The sequence below is a fragment of the Anolis carolinensis genome, chromosome 4 (assembly GCF_035594765.1).
Source record: "Anolis carolinensis isolate JA03-04 chromosome 4, rAnoCar3.1.pri, whole genome shotgun sequence".
NCBI lineage: Eukaryota > Metazoa > Chordata > Lepidosauria > Squamata > Dactyloidae > Anolis > Anolis carolinensis.
In genome coordinates this window covers 90267256-90292438 of record NC_085844.1, presented here as the reverse complement: position 1 = coordinate 90292438, position 25183 = coordinate 90267256, and the positions used below count along the sequence as shown (strand labels likewise).

The window sequence follows — 25183 nt, the reverse complement described above, 5'->3', positions numbered from 1 at the left end:
GAGTATAAGTCCTAAGAGATATCTGAACAATGGATATCAATCTATGAAAACCACAATACATTAGTTTCCCAGAACTATTGGTAGTTTTTCCTAAAAAATATGTGTTTATAGTGAGCACACATATTGTTGTGCTTCAACCCTGGTATTGAAATAGATTTATTTGGCATTATTACCACTTAAAGTATATAATATATGCAACATGATGAAGATGCAAAAAGTTCAGTAAATAAAAACACATTAGCACCGAAAATAGTATGATATTTTAGTTACTACTCAAGAAACAAACAAGATGTACCACATGGGTTCAACTGGACTTGGGGTCTGCAGACTAAGGTCCACGGGCTGGATGCAGCCTCTCAGGGTCATTTATCTGGTCCCCACCCTCGACTTTAGATTTAAGCTCCCCTTGTGTGAATGCACATTAACTAACTTGGTTTTCACGTCTGCCCACACTTCCCATTGAAATACTGGTAAGTTTATGTTGGTTAAAATTGTTCTTCATTTTAAATATTGTATTGTTCTTTAATTTTTTTGCACTACAAATAAGGTATGTACAGTGTCCATAGGAATTTGTTCATTTTTGTTCAAACTGTAGTCACCCTTCTCAAACAGTCTGAGGGTCCTTGAACTGGCCCTCGGTATAAAAACTTTGAAGACCTCTGAACTAGACCTACTGGACACCATCCCTGTAGTCATTATGTTCAGCGTAAGTACATTTCCAAGGTGGCAGAACTCATAGACCATGACATACGAGAAAGAAGGCGAGCTTTATGGATGATCTACTGAAAATGGGAAGAGAGGATTTTAAAATTTAAAACCTTTCCCCCTTTTGGCTTAATGAAGGATTTGGGACTAATCTATAATGACTATTTAATGCAGTTTCAAACCAGCATTGAAAAAAAAGTGGTTTTACTGTGCAGATGATTATTTCATAGAAAATCCTGGAACTGTTTTGAGACCTGTATCATGATTACAAACAACAACCGAGACCTGATGCACATTCAGGGCTTTCTTTTGCTTGCTTTTGCGGGAATTTGTTATCTGGTCACCATAGTTTGAAGCTAGTTTCGAACTGCATTAAATGGTCAGTGTAGATAAAATCCTTCAGAATTTAGCTGTTTAGCCCAGATATTTTTAGGTGCCATTAAATATTATATATTTTCTACCATCTCTTCATTTTGAAAAAATCAGCGTCTATTAACATGCTTTCATCTTGCTATTAAATTTTTTGTTCCTGAGTTTAAATATGAAGAGGCTTTGAGTAATGTGTAAATATAGCAGTGGTTTATGTAATGTGATGTCATACAGTGATAAGGGTGTCCAATGCCCAAAATGCATTGGGATTTCTAGCTACTGAAAATTATCACATCATTATCTTCATCTTTCTCTCTTCTTTCTACTATTCTATGATTCTATGATTTAAGAAGAAAAACATGATAGGAGACCAAACATATTTTGTCAGTATGTGAACTGATCTGCGAGCATCTGATCATCACTAAGAATGAGAATATGGAGATTCAAATTTAGTGTAAACAGTTATGAAAATAAGAAATCGATTTGAGATCATTAATGTAAGGCTGAGAGGGGAGAGTTGATTCTGAGGTTGTCATGTGGCTAGGCTTTTGAATTGTTTTTAAGACTGGACAGGATTGCATGATGCTGTCTCATGGCTTAGGCCTGTGGTTCTCAACCTGTGAGAACCTTTAACTTTAACTCAACCTTTAACTTCCAAAAATCCTAACAGCTGGTAAATGGTTAGGATTTCTGGGAGTTGTAAGCTAAAACCATGGAGGACCAAAAGTTCGATAACCACTGACTTAGTTATCTTTTTCTTTTGTCTTTTTAAAAAGAATCACATTCTTGGGTAGATGGATTGTCTAAATTTTTTATTCATAATAAAGATATAAAGAAAGCCAGCATAGTGTTGTGGTTTGAGTATTGGACTAGGGCACAGGAAGACCAGGATCCAAATCCTTGCAAAGCCATGGGAAGCTACTGAGTAACATTTGAGAATCTCTCAGCCTCAGAGGAAGACAAAGGCAATCCTCTTCTGAACAAATTCTGCCAAGAAAACCTATAACATAGTTCATCATAACTCAAAAAAGACATGCAAAATCGCCTATTTCAAAGGCTGTCTATTGACCAAAGGATTTCCTTATGTACCGGTATATGAATAAAAATCTGTAATGAGCAACATGGCCCTATCTTTTTACTTACCAACATCCTATACTTCACCATATTTCAACAAAGTCACAATTTGATACAGTGATTTTTACTAGGCCTCCATCAAACAAAATCCAAGCTCTTGGATTCTGAACTTTTCCCCATGCCACCCGTTTCCTAGACACGAAAGTGACAGATACAGAAGATCAATCCACTTTCCTTCTCTCCTGTGGGGCAGTGTGTGTGTGTGTTGGGGGGAGGCACCACTCTGTGGGCCACGCTAATGACCCTCCATATGTTGTGCAGGCCCACGGGCCAAATGTTGTACAGATTCCGAATTTTACATTTACTGGCAGCATACATTCTTGCTGCCATTAATAGGTTGGCTATTCCTCGGGTTGCTTTCTTCAGACTTTATCATCTTTTATAGAGAAGTGAAATCCAATTAGTTGTACTATTCTGAGTGATATGTTTTGAACAATAGCTTCTATATTATTCCAATAATCCTTAACGCAAGGGCAATCCCAACAGGCATACGTGTCATCTGGGTTCAGACACAGTGGACAAGTTCTGAAAATATTCATACTGCATTTGCTTGATCTACCTTGGGTAAGAAGCCATTTCTATAAAACTTCATAATAGATTTCACTTAAATTGGTTGAGAATTGAGTACCGTAGTTCATTCTTGAATATGCTCTTTCACTTTTCTGTGATAGCTCATTGTTGCAATTACAGTTCCATGTAACCATAAACCTACTAAATCTTTCCTTCTTCCTTTTCATTATGTATCAATAAATTATATAACTTTGACAGAAGACCCTTAGTTGATTTGAGTTACACTTCTTCAAAACCACTCATGTCTTCTGTTAATGCTAAACTGCCATGTAAGATACTGTACAAATGTCTGATTTGGAAGTACTGAAAAGGCAAGGATTATTTTAAATCGAGCATGATTGCTTTCTCTTGCTGAATGTGTAAAGATTACAATACTCTTGTATTTCTCTTGTAAGTCCTACACATTTTCAAACAGTAGCACCTTTAGTGTTTCCTTGTTTTGGGTAATCTTCTCCTTTCCATGTCCTGAGGTTTAATTGTCCTTGAAGCTTCCCTTAACTTGAATATGGACTCTGCCAGTTCACACTGCAGAGCTGGCTCATGTGATTGTATATTCCTATCTGATCCTTTCCCTAACAATAAAAAATAACTCTTGACAGAATAAAAGCAAGTTAATGTGAAAAGTGCAATGTGTGGTTATGATGAGCCTTCAACAGACTCTGACTTATGGTGAACCCATCATAGGGTTTTCTTGGCAAGGTTTATTCAGAGAAGGTTTGCCATTGCCTTCCTCTAAGGCTGAGAGCACATGATTTGCCTAAGATCACCATGTATAGGGTAGATTTCTTTTCTTTTTTTTAATGATGGAGCATAACTGAATCTTCACTTGCATTTTGAAATAGTAAATCCAGATCTGTTGGTAGTAGCCCAGATGTCATGTAATGAACTGAAGTTTCTTATAGGGGAGAGTTGACATTGCTCTGTCAGCCTAGGGCATGAACAGTTTTGGTTAGGAAGTGTAACACTAATTATAAATGTTCAACTCAGCAGACATATCTTAATAATTCTCAATTTCTCATTTGTACTTTAATCCTAAATTATCTTCACTTCTACATTTTATTACCTCTATTTTTTAATTCTAGAATATATATGAAGCTAGGATGCTTAGCACATTAGTTTGCTGCTTCAGGTTGTTGCATTTGAAAAACATTTGTCTTTTATTCAGAAAGTAGCAGAATGGAAAAAGACTCTTTCAAGCAATCACTGCATTTGTTCTTCATTGATGTTACTTCCAATGTTTGGTTTCTCATATTTGAAAATACTCAGACAACAATACCATTTACATCACCAGCTATTGAACTGATTCAGGATCTTTATAATCTATTTCCCTATTCTTTAACTGTAAACCTGTATTTGCACTTTCTTCCATGTTTTTTTTTAGTAATTGTTCCAAGTCCTTGCCATTTTCTGATAGCAGTATGGTGTCATCTGCATAGTTTAAGTTATTGATGTTCCTTCAACCAGTTTCATACATCTTTCCTTTGATACATTCAGTATATAAATTAAATATTTAGGTTGGTAAAATGTAGCCTTATATCTTCCTCCCTTTGCCAATTGAAAAGTCTTAATTTTTCTGTCCTGGCAGTAGCCTCTCCCCCCCCCCCCCCCCCCCGAATTACAGATTCATAATAAAATGTTGTGGCACTTCCATTTCTTTAAGAGTAATCCATTATTTTGTAATCCATATTTTTAATTTATCGATAAAATCAAAGGGTTTGCTGTAACCTATAATAGACTGATTTTCTTCTAAAGTGCTTTAATGAACTCAATAAATATATGTTTGTAATATGATCCCTAGTGCCTCTTCCTCTGAATCTTTGTTGCAGAATTTGGTGCATCACTTTGCTTGCATGGGAAATTAATACAATGATTTTGTTGGAAGGCTTTCATGGTCGGAATCACTGGGTTGCTGTGAATTTACCAGGCTGTATGGCCATGTTCCAGAAGCATTCTTTCCTGACGTGTCACCCATATCTATGGCAAAAATCATCAGAGGTTGTGAGGTCTGTTGGAAACTAGGCAAGTGAGATTAATATATCTGTGGAATGCCCAGCATGGGAGAAAGAACTCTTGTCTGCTTGAGACAAGTGTGAATGTTGCAATTGACCACCTTGATTAGCATTGAATGGCCTTGCAGCTTCCTGCCTGGGGGAATCCTTTGTTGGGGGGTGTTAGTTGGCCCAGATTGTTTCCTGTCTGGAATTCCTCTGGTTTTGAATGTTGTTTTTTTATTTAATGTCCTGATTTTAGAGGGTTTTTTTTAATACTGGTAGGCAGATTTTGTTCATTTTAATGGTTTCTTCCTTTCTCTTGAAATTGTCCACGTGCTCGTGGATTTCAGTGGCTTCTCTGTATAGTCTGACATGGTGGTTGCTAAAGTGGTCCAGCATTTCTATGTTCTCAGATAATATGCCGTATCCAGGTTGATTCATCAAGTGCTCTGCTATGGCTGACTTTTCTGGTTGAATTAACCTGCAGTGCCTTTCATGTTCCTTGATTTGTGTTTGGGCGTTGTGTTTGGTGGTCCCTATGTAGATTTTTAATACAATGGTCTTTTATTTACCTTTCTCGGGGATTGGAATGTATCTTGAGCATTTGAAATCTGTGGGTTTTATTTTCCATATTTGTTGACAGATTCAGATGCAATTCATCATATGTGTTTTTTGACCAGAAAAAAATAATCAGAGAATAATTAACATAACACAGTCAATTTATTTCAACTGAAGTTATGTTCAAAACCGTCTGTGAAATAATGCATTTCTGTTTGTGATATTTCAAAGGTAACTTTGAAGGAGAAGATTTTAAAGATCAAGTCAGGAGGTGCTGTGTCATTTAATTTTTTCATACCAGTGATATTTAATTCTGTTTTAATGTTTGTATATTTGTAGATTTTGAATTGTATTACAATGCTTTTAATGTAAGCTGCTTTGAATCTCCTTGTGGAGAGAAAAAGTGGGGTATAAATAAACACAATAATAATAACAACAGTAATTAATAATAACAACAACAACAGCTTGTTTGCTTATTGAATATCCTGTAGGATATTCAATCTTCAGGCAGCGTGACCTGAAATCTTTGTCACCCAATTCAGCAGTAGCAATCTCTTTGTGATGTACCCAGAGAGCCTTATCTATTGCACAGTATAGGAATGAATTAAAGATGTTTATAGCATCTTAATTTTAAGGAAGTCTGAGGAAGGCAGTGGTTACGTAGATATTTATTCCATGTTCATATGGATCAAAACTGGTGAAAGTTTTAATATTTAAATTTGTAGTTCATCTGCATATGAGGATCAGAGAAATTATGTATGTGCTTTCAACTGTTTTGTTGGCTTAAAATGTTCCCAAGCATTTCATAGGATCTTCTTAAGCAAGGAATACTCAGAGGGGTTTTGACCAGTTTCTTCCTCTGAAATATATCTTAGAAGATGTAGTATTCACTGATAGTTTCCTATCTAAGTTCTAAACAGGGATAACCTTGTTTAGCTTCCAAGAGCAGACATGATCTGGTGTCTCTAGGGTATATAAGCATATAGAGAAATTATACAGCAATACAGTATAATTAGAAATTCATCCAGAGAATAAATATTCTGAGAATGGCAGGTTGATTATTTGCTGAAACTTTAAATTATCTTTATACCAAACAAAACAAAAACAAGATTTTAATTAAAATGGCAGTTGGGTAATATAAGATGCTCTGTAAAATTACAGCTGTTGGCAAAAAAAGGAAGCAAATGTGCAGTTTAACTGGAATTATGACATCTTTGCTATGTGTAGTATAGCTGTCAAGCCTGGGTAGTTCGGTGGTCAATAGTGACATTCTGTGTGTCAGTGAACAGAGTCTCTTGATGCTGTAACCCACAGTTCACACATTACTGAAGCTCCAACTGTCAAACATTCAATCAAGTCCCTTGGTATTACTGCATCTTCCAGCCCCTTCCGACTGGCTCATGTTTCATTCTTTGGCAATTTGCCCTAATGATATCCCTCAGGAGCTTTCGGAACTTCTTTTCCATATTTAATCCTGCTAGCTTAATCTGGGTGAAGAGGATAAAGTGCACAAAAGTGGAGCCTGTTGTTTTTCAGCTGACACACACACACATGCATACATAAAGTATATTTAAAAGGATCTTCCTTTCCTTTACTGGTTATTTTTGCCAGAAATGTGTCACACAAATCATGGGATAATTCTGAAATGCAAGCAAAGCACTCTTGAGATACCCTGGATTTGTTATTCGTATTGTTGTTTAAATGAAAGCATTTTAAAGCACTAGGTTTGAGCATCTGTTAGAAGTGTGTTAGCTTCCTCGATCAGACTCAAAACAGTTCTCTTCAGGTGGTTGGTAACTGGTAACTTCTTCCTTTCGTGGGAATAACAGGGCTAGGAATCACAGGAGACAAACTATTTCTTTCTTACTATGTTTTCCTGTGGGCTTCTGAGTATTTTACTTAAGCCTCATATTCCTACTAAACAGTGAAGTACTTCTCTGTTTTTGAGAATGAGCCCAAGTTATATTTTGGAAAGCTAACTTGAATGCAATTCTAGTGTTACATCAACAATTTTGGAGGCATCTCAATATTTGTCACTGCCAGAATGTTAGAAACACTGGGAACATGGGTTTATCTGCCATGAAACAGTTTCCCAATTTTTGGAAGAGTCATTTTTGAATTTTGACCAAGTGATCCCTTACTGCAGAAAAAGGGGAAACTTTACGCTAGTGCTCTCTTCTTGTGATATTGCCATAATATGTCCTAGGACCAACTTGCTATAAAATGTCACTTTTGAACAAAGTATCCAATTCTGACACAAACTAAAGTAAAACAAAACCTGCCTATTTCTGATGTGTAAGTTTATTTGTTAGCTCCAAGAGGAACATATCTATTGAATCACTGAACTTATCCCTAATCATTACTTACACAATTTCTGTTGATTGAGTGTTGTTGTCCTACAGGGGATCAACAGTTCTTTTTTGTCTAAGAATTTCTAAGTTCTCAGAAGTCAATATATATACTAGGCTTATTAGTTATCCACTATTATAGTACAAAGAAATATACGTTTGGATATAAGGCAAAGCTGAAAATACAAAATAGATAATCAGTCGTATACAGACTGTTGTGCCCGTTTTATTGCTACTGGAAAACAGATCTAATCTAGAAGAAATATTTCTGATAGTATCCACCACCTTCTATAATGGGAAGAACTTTGCAAATTGAAAGAAGCAAATATAAGTTAATATCTTGTCATAGGTTAAGTTGTACTATTAATATTATTAGGCTTCTTGGGATTAAGAGCACTGGATATTATGTGCAAGAGAATTATTTTTTGGATCCTGTAACTTGGAAAATAGTGTGGGACCTAAGAGAATTGTCAGTGAAAATCAACATCTTTCTTCCATGAAAGCAAGACCATACACAGCTTTCCTCAAACAAAAACTTTCTAAGTTTTATCAAGAATTAGTTTTGTAAACAATGCTAGTCCTGCCCTTTTAGCCTTTCCCATGGGATTTGCTCTCACATTATTCTAGCATATTGGGATTGCCTCATCCTTAGAACCCCTACAGTTTTGTTCTTTTCAACGATGCCATTCTTACCTTGTCCTACCTATATCAAGGTGATTAGCTACCTTCTACCAGTATTGCTCTCACGGTTGTTTATCATGGCTCTAAATCAACAGCTGGAATAAAACTGAATTTGTCATTTCTTCCTGTCTTCTGAACTAAAAAGTCCCTTCTTCCTTTAAGGGTAGAAAAAAGATTAAACAAATTGTATTTACAGCATTCATTGCTCTGCCGATTCTTAAATTGTGCAGCATTTGTAACACTTACCTTTTCAACTATCAAGTATTTGTAGTGGTTTTATACATAGTATTGGCTCATTTTCATTGCTGGCTTTTGAGATGAATGTTCCAGACTATTTCACTTGATGATCCACGGCAAGCCATTATCCTGATGCTCCATTATAATGCCCAGTGCCCTCAAAATTACTAAATCACAAAGCTAAATTACTCTGTTTTATTGGACCTTTCCTAAAGTACTTTCTGAAGGAGGCGGAAGAGTATTCCTGTGAACTCTGTCTAGTTCTAAGCGAAGTGGGAATTTTTCAAATAAAGTTTATTTGCATGGTTTTTTGAAGCGTCTAGTGAATTATAATTGGAAGTATGAGATATCACATCAACATTGATAAGCATAAAGATGCTTTCTATCTGCCACACAAAGCATAGCCATTTTAAATACTTTCATTCATCAAAATAGCAAAATGCAAGCTAAGTCGTTTTCTTTGCTTTCTCGCTGAACCTCTCCAACACAATCGGTTTCATTAAGACGGGTTAACACAGCAAAAACTGGAAATTTCTTTTTGACAAAAAATGGAAGCTAATAATAATAATAATAATAATAATAATAATAATAATAATAATAAAAACTTTATTTGTATACCGCCCTATCTCCCCAAGGAGACTCAGGGCGGTTTCCAATCAAAATAACAACATACATTACATAGTCAGCAATTGAGAGACAATATTAAAACAGATACAACTATACAATTAAAATAAACAAACCAGCCATGATCGAGAGGACAGGGATAATTAGCCAAATATCATAACAATCCGGTTAAGGATGGATGAATCTTATATAACATGTTTCAAGGCCATAGGTCGGAGGTATACAGAGTAGATTACTCAAAAACCTGCTGAAACCACCAGGTCTTCAGATCCTTACGAAAGGTGGATAAGGTACAGGATTGCCTGATTTCTTTTGGGAGTGCATTCCAAAACCGGGAGGCCACCGTCGAGAAGGCCCGATCCCTCGTCCCCACCAACCGTACTTGGGACGGAGGTGGGAGCGAGAGAAGAGCCTTCCCGGACGATCTCAAGGCCCACACCGGTTCATAGGGGGAGATGCGATCATGGAGATAGGCAGGGCTCGAGCCGTTTAGGGCTTTATAGGTTAATACCTGCACCTTGAATTGGGCCCGGCAGTTTATCGGCAGCCAGTGGAGCTGTTTCAGTTGGGGCATTGTATGCTCCCTATAACCAGCACCAGTTAGAAACCTGCCTGCTGGTCTTTGAACTAGTTGGAATTTCCGGACCATCTTCACGGGCAGCCTCACATAGAGAGCATTGCAGTAATCCAACCTGGATGTAACTGAGGCGTGGACCACCGTGGCCAGGTCAGACTTCTCGAGGTATGGTCGCAGCTGGCGCACAAGTTTTAATTGTGCAAAGGCCCTCCTGGCCACCGCAGACACCTGGGCTTCAAGCGTCAGCAATGAGTCCAGAAGGATCCCCAGACTGTGGACCTGTGCCCTCAGGGGGAGTGCAACCCCGTCCAGCACAGGTTGCCACCCAATACCCCGATTTGGTCCCACGACTGACCAGGAGGGCCTCTGTCTTGTTTGGATTATGCCTCAACTTGTTAGCCCTCATCCAGCTCGACACAGCTGCCAGACACTGGCTTAGCGGCTGGGCGGCTTCCTTGGAATTAGGTGGAAAAGAGTAGTAGAGTTGGGTGTTATCTGCATAGAGATGACACTGAACTCCAAAACCCCGGATGACCTCACCCAGAGGTTTCATGTAGATGTTAAAAAGCATGGAGGATAGAATAGAGCCTTGCGGAACCCCACAGGTCAAAGGCCAGGGGTCCGAGCAGGTATCCCCCAGCTTCACCATCTGGGTATGACCCCCTAGGAAAGAGCAGGGCCAATACAGAGCAATGCCCCCAAGACCCATTCCCGAGAGCTGACCCAGAAGGATACCATGGTCGATGAGATGTCCAAGAGAACCAGTAGAGATGCACTCCCCCTATCTAGCTCTCTGCGGAGGTCATCCGCCAAGGCGAACAAAGCCGTCTCAGTTCCAATACCAGGCCTAAAACCAGACTGTGACGAGTCCAGATAATTGGTCTCAACCAAGAATTCCTGGAGCTGAGAAGTTGATTATCATTTTTCAGTGTCTGAAACCATACATCCACAATTTGGGCTGCACTATTTGGCAAACAAAAGAACATGTTTTTCTGTATCATGTTACCTTTTAATGAATGTCAGCATCCTTCTCATCAAATCCATGTAAAGTCTGTATACAGAAATATAGTCCATAAAATATAGTACATAAAATTCTACATGTCAAACTTCATATTTCTCTTGACCCTGAATATTTAAATATTGTCAAATTACCACAGCGTTAAAAGCCATGCTGATAGGACAGCCACTTTGTAGTTTTAGGTTCTGGTCTTGTGCCTGTTGACTTGAAACAGTAAACATGTATGTGGTTGTTCCTTACAAAGCTATTTCCAAAACTTTGCAAAACTGTATCTACATTTGGTTTACATTTTACTCCTTCGTATGTGCAATATTTTATGATATGGAGATGTTGTTTAGTGGATTTCCATCCCTACATGCCCCATTTAGCTATTGCAGATGTTGACTTTAATTTTCATTTAAATGATCTTGGGCTTCTGTTACATGGCGACTGAACAAGAACATATGGCTATTAAAAAATCTGCTGGTTCTGTACATATCCCATAAGCATCTTCTTTTAAGGAATAAAACTTTATGAACCTGTGTGATGACAGTTGCCCAAAAATGATGTGATTAAGGATGCATGCACACTCTTTAGAGTTAGAAAAATAGCCTAAATTACACTGTAATATTAGAGAAATTTAAGCACAGCAGGCTGGTCTTACATTTCAGTGAAGATAGCATAAGCCATGGTTTTGTCACTTTTAGTGACTTTGCAGTATATATGCATCTAAGTTTGAAGACTGGGGGGAATTGAAGCTTTCTTTGCATACTCTCATTCTTGAAAAGAAGTGGATAATTAGTATTGTTTTTATATTGTTTCATATCGATTTGGTATTTTATGCAGATACTGCTTATATGTCCCTATAAATTGTAGCTTTTTTCTTGGTTTTTAAAATTCTGAATTTATCTTGCATTTTAAAGATTTGTTTTTTTCAATAATTCAATTTCAATTATTTATCTTGTTTTTATTTATAGTTAACTGCTTGTGTTCATGGGTCAGCTTCATTGCTATATCCGATGTATTGGCAACACATATACATCCCAGTTCTCCCTCCACATCTTCTGGATTACTGCTGGTAAGATGGCAAATATACATTATTCATTCTTTCTAGCTCACATGTGGCAAACCCAAGGCCTTTGGGTCGATTTTGGCCTGCTATGTCATTTTATGCGGCCCTCCAGATGCTGGATTATAACTCTTGTATCCCAATTATCCTTAGTCTGCATGACAGATAACACTATGGAACAAAATTTGAAAAAAAAATTATGTTCCTGGTTTGAAAGTGTTATTTCCTGTTTAATTGTGTGGTACTTACTTTGAAAGTAGTTGTTATACTCCAGAAACTTGGGTTTTTATGACTGCCACAAACTATGTTGAATTGGTTGAGACTCAATGAGATATTCATTGAAAAACTATAGCAAAATATTTTGCCGGATGTCCTACGAAAACAAAATTTTTGCACTTTAATTAACTTTCCCCATGTTTTTATGATAGAGCCAATTAAAAATGACATTAATAACCGAGGAACAAAAAATGTGTTATGTAATGCAATCAGAAGTGAAGAGAGTTGTCATTCAGTAACATCTGGGGATCCAGATTGGGGACTTCCACCCTCTCTTCTGAGTCCTCCGACTGGAGCGGCAGCACAAACAGGAGCTTGGCCACCTCTTCCAGCTCCAGCCACCGCTGCCGCCCGCCCTCACTCTCATCCAACCTCCGGGCGGAGCAGCCTTCCTTCTTTTCTGGCTGCAGAAGCAGAGGCAGCCAGAGCAACATGGCAGTCACTGAGCAAGGGGGCAGCAATGGGGTAAATAAATTTGTAAATTATTTTAAAAATTCCCGCAAAACAGCAAGCGAACCGCAAAGTAGTGGGGGAACACTGTAATGCTTATTAGTATTCCCACCTCAAAGTAAGGAAGATAGGATGTCTTCCCCAATTCCATCTAGTAAGAAATTGGCTGAGATGGGTTTAATATCTGAGTCTAAATTTAAGCCAGTGACGTGACCACATCTTTTGTGACGTGATCACATCTCCAATTCAGTTGTGAATATTTTTTAAACCACCAAAGCTGACTAGCATGTCGATTACAGCAGATTTTTGCACAAAATGGCATTTTCCATGTTAACTACTGTTAAAATTCCCAAAGTAGAAGGAATATGCGAGGAATAATATATATGATGCAAGGATTACTGATGTGAGGAGTAATATGCATGAAGCACTATGTCACTCTGGAAATTGTGTATGATTTTTAAGATTCAGTGCTAAGGTGGTATGAAGAAAAGTTTTATTTCCAGAGCTGACTGAATTGTAGAAAGCCTTCCTGCAGCTTATTTCAGTCTGGCTCTCTCAGCTTTAACCAACAGCCTCATGCTGGTTCATGATACTGTATCACTGTGTCTCAGGTGAACCTGGTGTTAGGTCATCGATGCCTACGATGCATGTCATGAATGAGGGACATAAATTGGTCCCAGCACACATTCCCTATGTTGCAAGTCATTCCCTTGTTGAGTCCCTCCTGTGACCCTTGTATTTTGCTGGCCGCGTGCATCTGAGCACAAAAGACTGTGCTGTGACAGGTAATCAATACCATCAAAATGGGCACCTGTTTGGGAAAACATAGGGCAAGCTGCACGAGATGTGAACTTTAAAAAGTAATATTTATTTAAGAATATCAACAATGAACAGAAGGGATCTACCAGCTTTGGCTTCAAGTCGTTTTGACCATTCTATGGATGTTGAAAAAAGCATAAATGCAGCCAAGAGTAAGCTATGTTCTCCCATGAGGGATAAAATCTTTAAAGGGATGCTGAAGAACTTTTGTCGATTAACCAATGAAGGAATGCTAAGTCTATTGTGGCTGTACTGTGAATCATTTTTGATAGCTAGACCCATCTGCATTTGCATCCCATTGGGGTTGGTGAGCAAATAATTAGCATTCTCACATTTCAGAAAGGAACTGGATGTCATTTACAAGCAGGCCCAAGTTACAGAAAACAGGATGCTGGTCATGACAATAGGTTCTGTAGGTTTGTTCTTAAGATTAATTTATATGTAAGTCATAACAGATACATTTTTAAGTGTAACTCCAATTAAAAATAATTTTTAACTTTGGATTGTATAGGTGTTAACACCCCTGTGGTATTTGTTTAGCTGTCTGTGCCTCTGTTCAAAAGATTACACCTCACTTTCTGCCCCTGTGATAATGGCATTTTGAAAAATGTGGCTTGTTATGGAAACAAGTATTAGTGATAAAGTTTCGGTTGAGATACTTTTTCCACATGATAACTCTTTCAGGATTGAATTTCCCTTCCTAGGGATACATTTGTGTTACTTCCTCTTGTCTTGCCCTTGTTCTTAACTATGAATTGTTTGTAACTTGGGGACTGCTTATATTCAATCTGATATATTACGGCCAGAGTGCTTCCCATATAGTACAAGGTTTTTGAAATTGAAATAATATGGAGAAAGAAAGGGGAGAAATGTTGCAACAACTTGACAAGTTTTTTTAATTGTATAAACTTCCATGGATATAAACCCACTTCTTTGAATGCAGTATCAAAGGAATGGGTTTATAGCCACAAAATCTCATGGATTTTTTTTAAAAAATGCTGCCTCATTTTATTTTCTCTCCCTTTCTTCCTTTTTGCTTTATACTGCATTTCTAACATGGCTACTTCTTTGAAAATGTTTGAGTCCTTTAAGTTAGAATATATCATTCTACAATCTGCTAAGAAATACAATACAAGTTAAAATGAACTATCAGCACATTACTAGGGCTACATCAGATACAAATGTTGGGGGAAAGTATTGCTTGTAAATGAACTGTGTTATATCCAAATCATATTCATCTTGTTTAAAGTACATTGACTTCCAACCTTTGTTTTATTTTCATTGATCAAGTCTGGTTGCTTTTGCAGTGCTTTGTTTTTGTTGTTTCACAAAATTTATCAGAGGATTTTTCTTTCTCCTCACATAAAGCTGTACAAAGATAAAAGGCACAGAATCTTGTCTGTACATGTAACTATTTCATAAATTAAATCCAATTCTGCACTCATTCTGGTAAGAGTGCTTTCTTCTTCTTTGCCACAAAGCCCTCCATGGTCCTGAAAACTTGCTCTATGGGGCTTCTTTCTTTCCCAGAAAGATTATATCAATCTTTTCTGGTGGATAATATTAGTAAGAAAACTGGTTGTGAAGCAGAGTGCCTAACGGCAACTTTATTTTCAGTCTGTTTAGTCATAATCCTGTCCTCTTTGGGAAGGAGTCAGTTTTCAATGAAAACTCTAGTTGTATGCAGGATACCTTTACTCATTAAATAACGAGCAAGAACTGAAAGAAGCCAAAGATGTGCAGATCTGTACCACAACCGTAACCACTTAAGCACTGCTTTTACTCCATTTTTATTGTCGTGATGTCATTTAGGCAAGAAATGTTTCTGTTCTTGTTATGAGTCATCAGAAAATGTTTGGTGCATTATATTATCTATATCTACATTAACTATATCTCTTCAGGTGTAAGACTATAAGTCCCATCATCCCTCATCACTGATAAGGGCTTATGGAAATTGAATTCTAACAGTCTTTACAGGGATATAATTGAACACGCAAATCTATTAAGGTGCTGTGTCACAATATATTGAAGTATGCTAATCTTGCTCTCTATCAATGGAGAGCAGGATTATGACCTTTGTTGAAATAGGTTGAAATAAGTACTCCACGCCATACCATTGTGTATATAGGCAACTGCTCAAACATATTTGGGAGAGCATTACGGAAGCAATAGATCCCTCTACTACACAGCATGTTGTGGTTGATAGTTTTGCACAAAGAATATCAATTTTATATTTCACAAGCCATTAATTTTGTATTTTACATAACTATTCGCCAAATTATATATACCTAAAACAAAACCATTGTTGTAGGCATCTAGTCCACGTTACTGTACTGAATTGTGTTATATAGAAAACTCTAAAATCAGCATTTCTTAACCACATCACAGTATTAAGTTACAAGCCATCTTGCAAACCATTCTGTACTGAATACTAAAGCATACATAAAATGAATTAAAATTAACAAGCTTTAATCAGTGTTCTGGCATATCCTTAAGACTAATTCACATATGCATGGTGACAGCAATATCAAGCAGTGACTTGCAGCGTGAATGCGCCATTGTAGATCAGGCATTATTGCTGGGATGATTATATAAACTCACACCATTGCAAAAGTGATACTTTTCAATAGATTAGAAATCATATGATGTGACCACATAGGGAGCTCAATTTAGAGTTCCTTTATTTAAATTATCATGCGATCTTAGGCTGGTCTATAGGCAGATGCCTATTATTGCAGATGAATTGTTTAGTGAAAGGTGGTCTCTTTAATCTACAGCAGAACTGCTCAGAATATTTTAGAACATCAGAGAATAGCTTGTGATCCTCAGACTGATATCATGTTCCTTGAAGCCTAGTATGTGTCACTCCAAACAGTATTTACCAAGAGTGATGTATTCCTTCCACAGCAGAGTGATAAACAAGGAGAAAGGAAATGAGAGAAATTGATGGTATAGAGAAAGAAAGGGATGGGTAGTAAGTAGATTAGTCTGCTTGCTGCTTCATGTATCACCTTTTTTTTCCATGTCAGGAGCAACTTGAGAAACTGCAAGTTGCTTCTGGTGTGAAGTCGCTTCATGCATCACTGATTCTATCCTGTGTTCTATTGGCATAGTGTCCCCAGCAGAAAACTCATAGCAAATGTCATCCCTAACCAAAAAGTTTGCATTACCCTGTTTTAAACCACTTACAGCTTCTTTGTGGTCTTCCAATCTTCGCAACAATTCTGTGAGACAGATGGATCATGACAGCTAATAACTGGATTTTAGACTTGAGACTTTCTTCTCTAAGACCACACTTAGTTCATTGAATCTGCAGGATTTTAACACTAACAACTTTTAACACTCAGTTAAGAACATAGACTTCACTTTGAGCTGGAATTGCTGTGTTCTCATGCATGGCACAGAAGAAAAATAGGATTTAAAAAGTAAAAAATGATGTATTTACATTTTTAACAATTAATTGATTTTTTATTACATGTAATTTATTATATATGTATTTTTTTTATTTCAGTGCACCAATGCCATACTTGATTGGAGTTCATTTCAGCCTCATGGAGGTCAGTCCAATATCCCATTTCATTTGTTCATAGGGCAGATCTACACAGACACATAACCTGTGGCCAATCTGGCATGTGTAGTGCCAGATTTTTCTTGAGTACAGTCCCAGCAGAGATTCTCCCAGCTTCTGCAGAGGTAGGAGGGAGTCCCCACTGCTCTCTCTCTTCCCTGTACACCCTGTCACCCCAGCTGAAATCTGGGCATGTGATAGTGAACAGGTGGATCGTGGCTAGAGACACCCGTGACACAGAGGGTGGGGAAAAGGGGTCTGCCATCCCATGTCCTGAGACACTCAAGCCTGGGAAACACAGGATGGTAGTGGTAACAGTTGTGTCCGGTTCCGTTTGGAAACCAGCCCAACTGTTCCCACAGGCCCTACATCAGTGGAAAGCTCAGATTCAGTGGCAGAATTCAGAAATTAGAGTCATTTAGAGTCATGCGGGGCAAGACCTTGTCTGGTATTATCCTGGATCAACCCTGTGTGCCACTTGACTTCCATGGGGGTGATCCTCTTTTATACTGAACTTTGGTTAGTGTAGATGGGCCATAGAAAAGATCACCTGACTCCCATTACTTCTGCTTTCCACCTGAAATGTCTTAGAAGCCACTCTGTCAGTCCCAGTTCATTTTGCCTTTCATTCTTTGAACCAGTTTAGTGTGGATGGAAATCATCACCACAACAAGGAGAACTGATAATTCTTGTCTTTTTTTGTTTGTTTTAGAGGTGCTTTAGTAGCATCTAGGTTTTCAGTATGGATGTGTGGGTAGAATTAGAAAGAAAACAGAACTAGTTAGGAGCACCAGCTTCTGACCAATAGTTGGTTTAAGAAGATTAGGTTTTAAGTAGACTGTAGAGGAGAGCAGTGAAAGTGAATGACTCTAGACTTACTCCTCCTTTCCACTAAGCATGTTGAATCCAGCTGCTATTTTCTCCAAAGAGAGTGCTTTAAAATTACAAATCCCAAGAATGCATAGGATTGAGCCATGGCAGTTAAAATGGTGCCAAATTGCTATAATTCTCTTGGTTCGACATCCTGTTTCCTGCAGTGATTAAGCTAATGTTTTTTAGTTCATAGAAGACTATAGGCAGTTGCTTCCTAGCAGCTTTTATCCAGTGGCATTCTGTCCCTTATTATGCAACTTTCATTTATAAATTTTAGCAAATTGCTATTAATGGTTTGAAATTGGTCTTCCTTTAAAGCCGCCAACACATTCTCCAGCAATGATTTCTCTCAATCATCTAAGCATTGTGGAAACATGATTTCATGGTCCTTAGGACAAGTTGCCGATTGTGAAAATGCTCCCCATTTTGTGTGCATCCTACTTCACTGAGTTACCAGCTAACTCAATACATTAAAATTCTTGTGTACTATTTTGTTTCCTTGTGCAGAAGGTGAAAAGTAAATCACTTGAGGACGTGGTGATGCTAAATGTTGACACGAACACTTTGGAAACACCATTTAATGACCTGAGCAACCTACCAAGTGAAGTGGTAAGCCCAAGGGGCTTCATTCGTGGGTTTTTGTCCTTCTAGCTTCTTGAATTAATGACATTTTGCCTGCTTTTACTAACTGATACACAGAGACTACTCCCCCTCCCATGCCACCAGCTGTAGAATTCCTACTTAAGAGTGTTTTGTTGGTTTTTTACCTGTTTTTGACAGTTGAGGACGTTTTGAGTAGAGCACGATAGTTCCTATTGTTTAAAAAGGATCATAATTATAAAGCTAGCTGCATTCATTAGGCATAGCTGCTTTAAACGCAAGAGTCTCTTCATCTCATCTTAATCATTATATTACAAAGTAGGCATTTCTGTCTGCCTAGTGGCATATCTTGCAAAGAGAGAGAGAGATAGAAAGGGGGGAGTTTTTGAAGGCAAAAAGAAGAAGGGGGCCAATTATCGGCTTCTGCTTCTCTGCCACCTGCCAGCACATCTCCTTTTAATTAATGATCTGATGACACTGGTCAATATAATAAGAAATACTTGTACAGTTGGGGTCAGAAAATGCATGCTTTGATCCCCTTCAACTTTCTGAAACATTTATTTGTTTTCTCTAAATTATTTCATTTTTATTTTAATCTCTCCTTTCCTGCTGGGGACTGCATGCATTGAAAATCCCACTCTGTTTGTCATTTGCTCTGGCAGAGCAAAGATTACTTACTTATAATTCTATTTGTAAATTAAACTGCAAACCCGTTTGTCATAAAAGACATTGGATCCTTTTGAAAATGACGAAAACTGTCTTTTGTCTGTAAAGGAAGATAAAGTAAGTGCCAGTTTCTCTTGGACTTTGATCTTATTCCCTTGCTGCTTATCATGGAACATATTCCACATTTCATGTTTAAAGAGACACCCAAAAAATAGCATTTCACTTTCCCTTGCAACATTTTGAGGGGGGTGCTCTCTAACTGATCATATTTTGTGCATTTTTATGGCAGAATTCAGTAGAAGCTGTTGTATGTGTAGATGTTAATAAACATTCTAAAATGGGAGTGAAATGATTCCCCGTTATTCCAAAAATGAATGCTGTAGGTTTACAGGCTTTTAAAAATAGTGTACCAGTTCAAAGCAATATGACAAAGAAGCTTATTTTTGCTTTCATGATAATTCAATTGCATTATATCAGATATGTAACTCCTTATATTAAGACTTTTAAATACATATTATTATGTACTTTTGAAGTAATTAAGATTGGCCAAAAGCAATTGCATATGTAAATACATTCATTCATTTTTTTTCCTCTGGGAAAGTGATTTTCTTCTTTGGGAAAAGTTTATTTTTAGATTTATAACCTACCTTAACCAAAAATTGACTTAATAGAACAAATATTAATGTGTTAAAATGTTAAATACTGTGTTAAATACTGATTCACCATCTCCTTTCATCAGATTAAATATATATAATGTTGTATGTGTATGTCTGTATGTACATGCATGTATTACCCCTGTGTTTAAGGAGAATGGTCATTTATATATGTGCCATGTAAATCAACAATTAAATCACCTAATTATACCCTGAAGGCACAACTGAATAGTTTCAAAACACATACAGACTTGTGAATCCACAGGGATTTCTCCAGCAACTTCCATGAGCAACAGAATGCCCTGTGTACACACTGGGCGTTTCACATTGCCTGGGATTTTATATTGTGCCCAGAGGTCACAATCCACAGTTGCTTACGATAAAAGGCATACCTTCCCAGAGGGAGAGGGAAGGTTTATTTGAATTGATGGACATATCTGAAAAATCACCACATGAATTTTACCGTTGCCTGGGTCACATCCTTATTAAGAGTGGATATATCCTGGTTTCGTCCATTGTGTCTGGCATGTTTGATGTGAGGAAACAACATTTAACATACATGATATATGAAAGTGGTACACAGAATTAGCCATCAAGAATAGTAACAGGGCACAATTCCTGAATTCCTATATTCCAGTTTTATAAATGAAAATACATTTACATTGATTTTCATTAAATAAATATCTCCAGAAAGTGATCTTCCTGAATGTATTAATGTTATTTTTTATTATTAATAATAATGGCATAGCATTATAAATAATGACTTACTGACAATCTCACAAAAATGGGATAGATTCAATACGAAGTCCCACTCTGGCCCAGTCTACACTGTCACATAATGCAGTTTTAAACTGCCTCATATGGCAGTGTAGATCCAGCCTTCAGTAGTTGCTGAGTGCTTCAAATAATTTAGAATTCTGAAACAAACAGGCCCAGATATTCACTTTAGTCTGTACATTAGACTGTTGTGCTTGGAAATGAATTTAACGGGCAAATAATTGATGAAAATACACACACACCCCTCAATAGCAGTTGCATGGAAACCTACAAGGCACTAATATTAATAAGGGTTTCCTGTTTGCTGAATAGACAATGGGACTTTTACAAAAATGCAACATTCCCTATAAAATAGGTAACAAAAGTAGAAATACACTCTGTATAATGTGAACTGTATAACTAGAACAAGGTTTATTTTGTTACTTGATATTTCACTGTCCCAAACCCTTTCATTCGTTCTTTAGCATGAAAGCATTTCTTGTGGAGCTAATTTGGTAATTAAAAACATGCACAAACATAAACTGTGAGTGAACAGCCGTATTGCCATTATATAGTTTTAAATTTATAAACCAACAAAGGGTGACATTGTATATAAACAATAAGTATAAGCAGTAATGTACTCGTACCAAGGTTGACAGTAAATTGCAGCAATATTGGCACCGTGTTGTGTGACATTAAGAATGGTTAAGACTGAAAAGTATTGCCAGATATGAATATTTCAGTAGGTATTTTATGGACAATAAACAGGAATATTTGAATGTGTGCATCATACTGAACATTAAGGTGAAAATAAATGAAATATTTTGCGAAGAAAGATGAAAAATGAATACTCAAATGAAGCTTTACATTCATTCATATGGATTCTTAAAACATTAATGCTCTTATACATTAAAACGCCAATGGATGACTTGTGACAAAATTTTGTATATCCAGGAGGACTTAAGTTATATTGTTGTATAAAGTTTATAACTATTACTAACTCTTCAATAGTTTAACAGCCTTATATAATGTAGTTTTATACAGTATTGCAGTGTCTTGCTTATTTTGGATGACTTTTTATTCTAAAGAAAAGTTTATCAGTTGAAATCTGAAAAACATTACTGTTTGGCATTGTGTCTAATCAAGTGTTTAATAAATTACCTGGGACTTAACGGGCCTTTTAAAATCATTTGCTCAAACATTTAAATTATACTTACAGGCTAGATGACTTTCTATGCATGTGAACTCTATTAGTTTGTCAGATTGACCAGTGGTCTTGACTGTTCAAAGGTCAGCGGTCACAGTTGTCCCGAATTACTCGTCCTTTTTTCATGAGGACCCTCTGCTGCGTTGTGTGCTGTAATCTTCTTAATGGCTTCATTCCAATATTCACACATAATATTTTAGATTTATTGACTGTTAGTAATACTAGCATGCCAGTAGCAGTTCCGCTACTCCTAACGCATTCAAAATTGGAAAAATAAATCAATGTAAGGCTTTTCAGGAATCCTTTGTTTCTCTTTTGGGAGGAAAAAAAAGTTCTATTCCTGTCTTCTGCCAAGAATACTTGGGTTTTGCACTTTATCATTTCACTGTGGATTTGCCTGACACTTATAGATATAACCCTCTCCCCTAAATAAATAGTGGCTTCATTAGGAACAGGGGTTTATGTTTTGATAGAGTAATTGAATAATTTGTGTTGTTTTTCCAGTTAGATTGGAATCTTAAACTGTAGTGGAATTTAGTAAAGTAAACTCGTGTTTGGTTTCAAGGGATGAGAATTTCAATTTTATGCATGATCGTAAGAGGTTTTTCAATTCCTGCACATCTATTTGTAAAGAGAGAAAAAGAGAGAGGATGTGTTAGACTGTATGTGTGTGTATGCATGCATGTGCGTGCGCGCGCACACACACACATATATATAGTATGTGTGTGTGTTTAATGCATAGTGAAGCATCATGGAATAGGTTGGGATTCAAAGGTGCCTTCTGTTAGAAGAAAGCATTTACTACTCACAGTAGAGCTATTTCCAAACTAACAGAACAATATGTTGTTGGACAGAACAATGCTATTACAAACAGTGATTCCATATCCACAGGGCTTCTTATCTTTGCTCAAGCAGTTGCATAAACTGTAGTGCATGATCTTTCTGAAGGAAGGCTGCTTCCATGAGAGAAGAGGAAGGGGATATAGAGAGCACAAACAAAGAATTTTGCATCTATCAACTGTGATGGACAGTTAGTCTGAAAAAGAGGAAGTTGTAGATTAACCCTATCATACAAATGATGCAAGCCTTAAATTATTATAGTTGCACATTTGTGCGGCACTTTGGAGTCCTTTTGTCAGCCGTCCCGAGTCCCTCTGGGGAGATGGTGGTGGGATATAAATAAAGTTTTATTTTTATTATTATAAGTCTTTTCCTGCATGTTGTTTCTTGGTTACCATCAAAAATTCTGTGTTTTTACTGCTCAACAGATAAGTTCCATTTTGACGATTCATTGAAATCTATGCTGGAATTTTAGGAAATCTTTCCTTTTAAAAAATAAAGTATTATTATTATTATTATTACAATTTACAACAATACAATAAAAAGTTTAAAGAAAAAAAGATATAAGCAAAGAGAACAAATAGGAAAAAAGCATGAATTGACTTCCTGTCTTCCTCTTATAGTGTGTGTGTGTGTGTGTGTATGCATAGTTGTTCATACCTTTTTCTCTAAAATAAATACAAGTTCACTTCTTTCGTAACCAATCCTTTCTAATAATCAACACCAAAATTCAGCCATCCATTTTCTTTGCTTTGCTTTGCAAAAAGTCCATAAGGGGTTACATTTTTTTAAAGAAATGCCACTAATGATATTTCTCTAATCAAACATCTCAATTTATCCTCATATGCTAAATCAGTCATTTTAAATAACCAGCTCCACTTTGTTGGTAAATCTGAATTCTTCAACTTTTGTGCATATAAGAATCTTGCTGCTATGATCATATATTGCCATAGCCTTCAGTGAGTCTTTTCCCATAAATCCCGAAAGAATCATAGAAGGCCGAAGGAAACTCTCAGGACTATCCAGTGCAACACCAGTGATGCATGGATAAACAATTGGAGCAGTTCTGGTTGAGGAATCACAGGTCTCACAGGAATCACGCCCCAGCATAACATGCAACCCAGCATACACTTTGCCAGTCGCAAGGTCCCTATTGCAACCAGACCTCCTTTTATTACAAACCTTCCTCTGAGTTGCAATCAGCCAACGCCCCACCCTCAGCTGCTTCTGCATTCTCCTCCAAACTAGAATCAGACAACACCCCACGCTCAGCTACCAGTTGTGCTGCCCGAGCTACTCTTTGCCTTGCCTGCCAAGCGGCCCTTCTCTTGCTTCTACTTACATCCTCCCAAACAGCCAACAAATCATCTTCCCTCCAAGTTTCATTCCCAACAGATCTTCTGAATGTGCCACTACTTGTAGGCTCGTCACCCACTTCTGCTACTTTTGTCCAATCCATCTCATCCACAACCTCATCAGTGTCACTCCCAGCACTTCTCATAGAAACTGCTTCATTGTCAAACCCAGCATCCCCATCAAACCCTACAAAAGACTCTTCAACAGTGGATTCAGTAAGTATTTGCCGAATCCTCTCCTGCTGTTGCACTTCTATAGGATCTTGTTCCCGAGTAGACCTTTCTGCCTGCCTACTCTCCAACTCCCTGTTGTTACTACTACTCAGAGACTCATCCACAACAGTTCCTCTTCATCCTGGAAAGAAGTGACAAGTGGACTGCTGAAGGATTTGGTCCTGGGCCCAGTACTGTTCAAAATATTTATTAATTATTTGGATGACGGTTTAGAGAGCATGCTTGTCAAGTTTGCAGGTGACACCAAATTAGGAGGGATAACTAATACTCCTGAGGACAGGATCAGAATTCAATATGACCTTAACAGATTAGAGAGCTGGGCCAAAACTAACAAATGAATTTCAACAAAGACAAATGTAAGATACTACACTTAGGCAGAAAAAAATGAAATGCAAAAATACATAATGGGTGATGCCTGGCTCAACAACAGTCCACGTGAAAAAGATCTTGTAGTCTTGGTGGACAACAATTTGAGCCAACAGTGTGATGCAGCAGCTTAAAAAGCTAATGGAAATTCGGGTTGCATCAAAAGGAGTATAGTGTCTAGATCCAGGGAGGTCTATTCTGCCTTGGTCAGACCACACCTGGAATTGAGGCCAGACATGACAGAAGAGGACCTTCTCAGTGACTGCCCCAAAGCTTTTGAATTCTCTCCACTGGTGAAGTTAGGACGGCTCTCTGCTTGGACTTTAGCAAGTGATTTTTTTTTTGTTTTGATAGGTTTTTAGCAGTTGAAGGAAAAACTGAATATATTATGTTTTGTCAATTTTAATATTTTTCCTTAAAACAGTTATAAACTGCCTTATGACTAGTTGCATTAAATTATTACCCTGTGGCTAGTTTTTAAATTTAAATTTCTAACTTTTATATATGTCTAGGTAAGTGCTTTTAGCTGCACTAAGGACATGCCTACAAGTGTTCTTTCAAAGTTGCTTTTAAAAGTCATCATTATAGAGGCAATCACTTGTGGCCGAGTATGATTGCTTTGCAAAGGTGGAGTCCATACGTGACTGTGAAAACCTATTC

General features: G+C 37.3%; 1 protein-coding gene across 3 annotated transcripts in view; it reads left to right on the top strand.

Moving 5' to 3' along the window:
* The window catches only part of dennd1b (DENN domain containing 1B), a 222795-nt gene that overhangs the window by 138483 nt on the left and 59129 nt on the right, over window positions 1–25183 (top strand). For all 3 annotated transcript variants that reach the window (XM_062980777.1, XM_008119992.3, XM_008119993.3), the window contains 3 exons: window positions 11769–11869; window positions 16917–16962; window positions 18354–18455. In XM_062980777.1, coding sequence (XP_062836847.1) covers window positions 11769–11869; window positions 16917–16962; window positions 18354–18455 — 249 coding nt within the window. The remainder of the gene's footprint in view (window positions 1–11768; window positions 11870–16916; window positions 16963–18353; window positions 18456–25183) is intronic.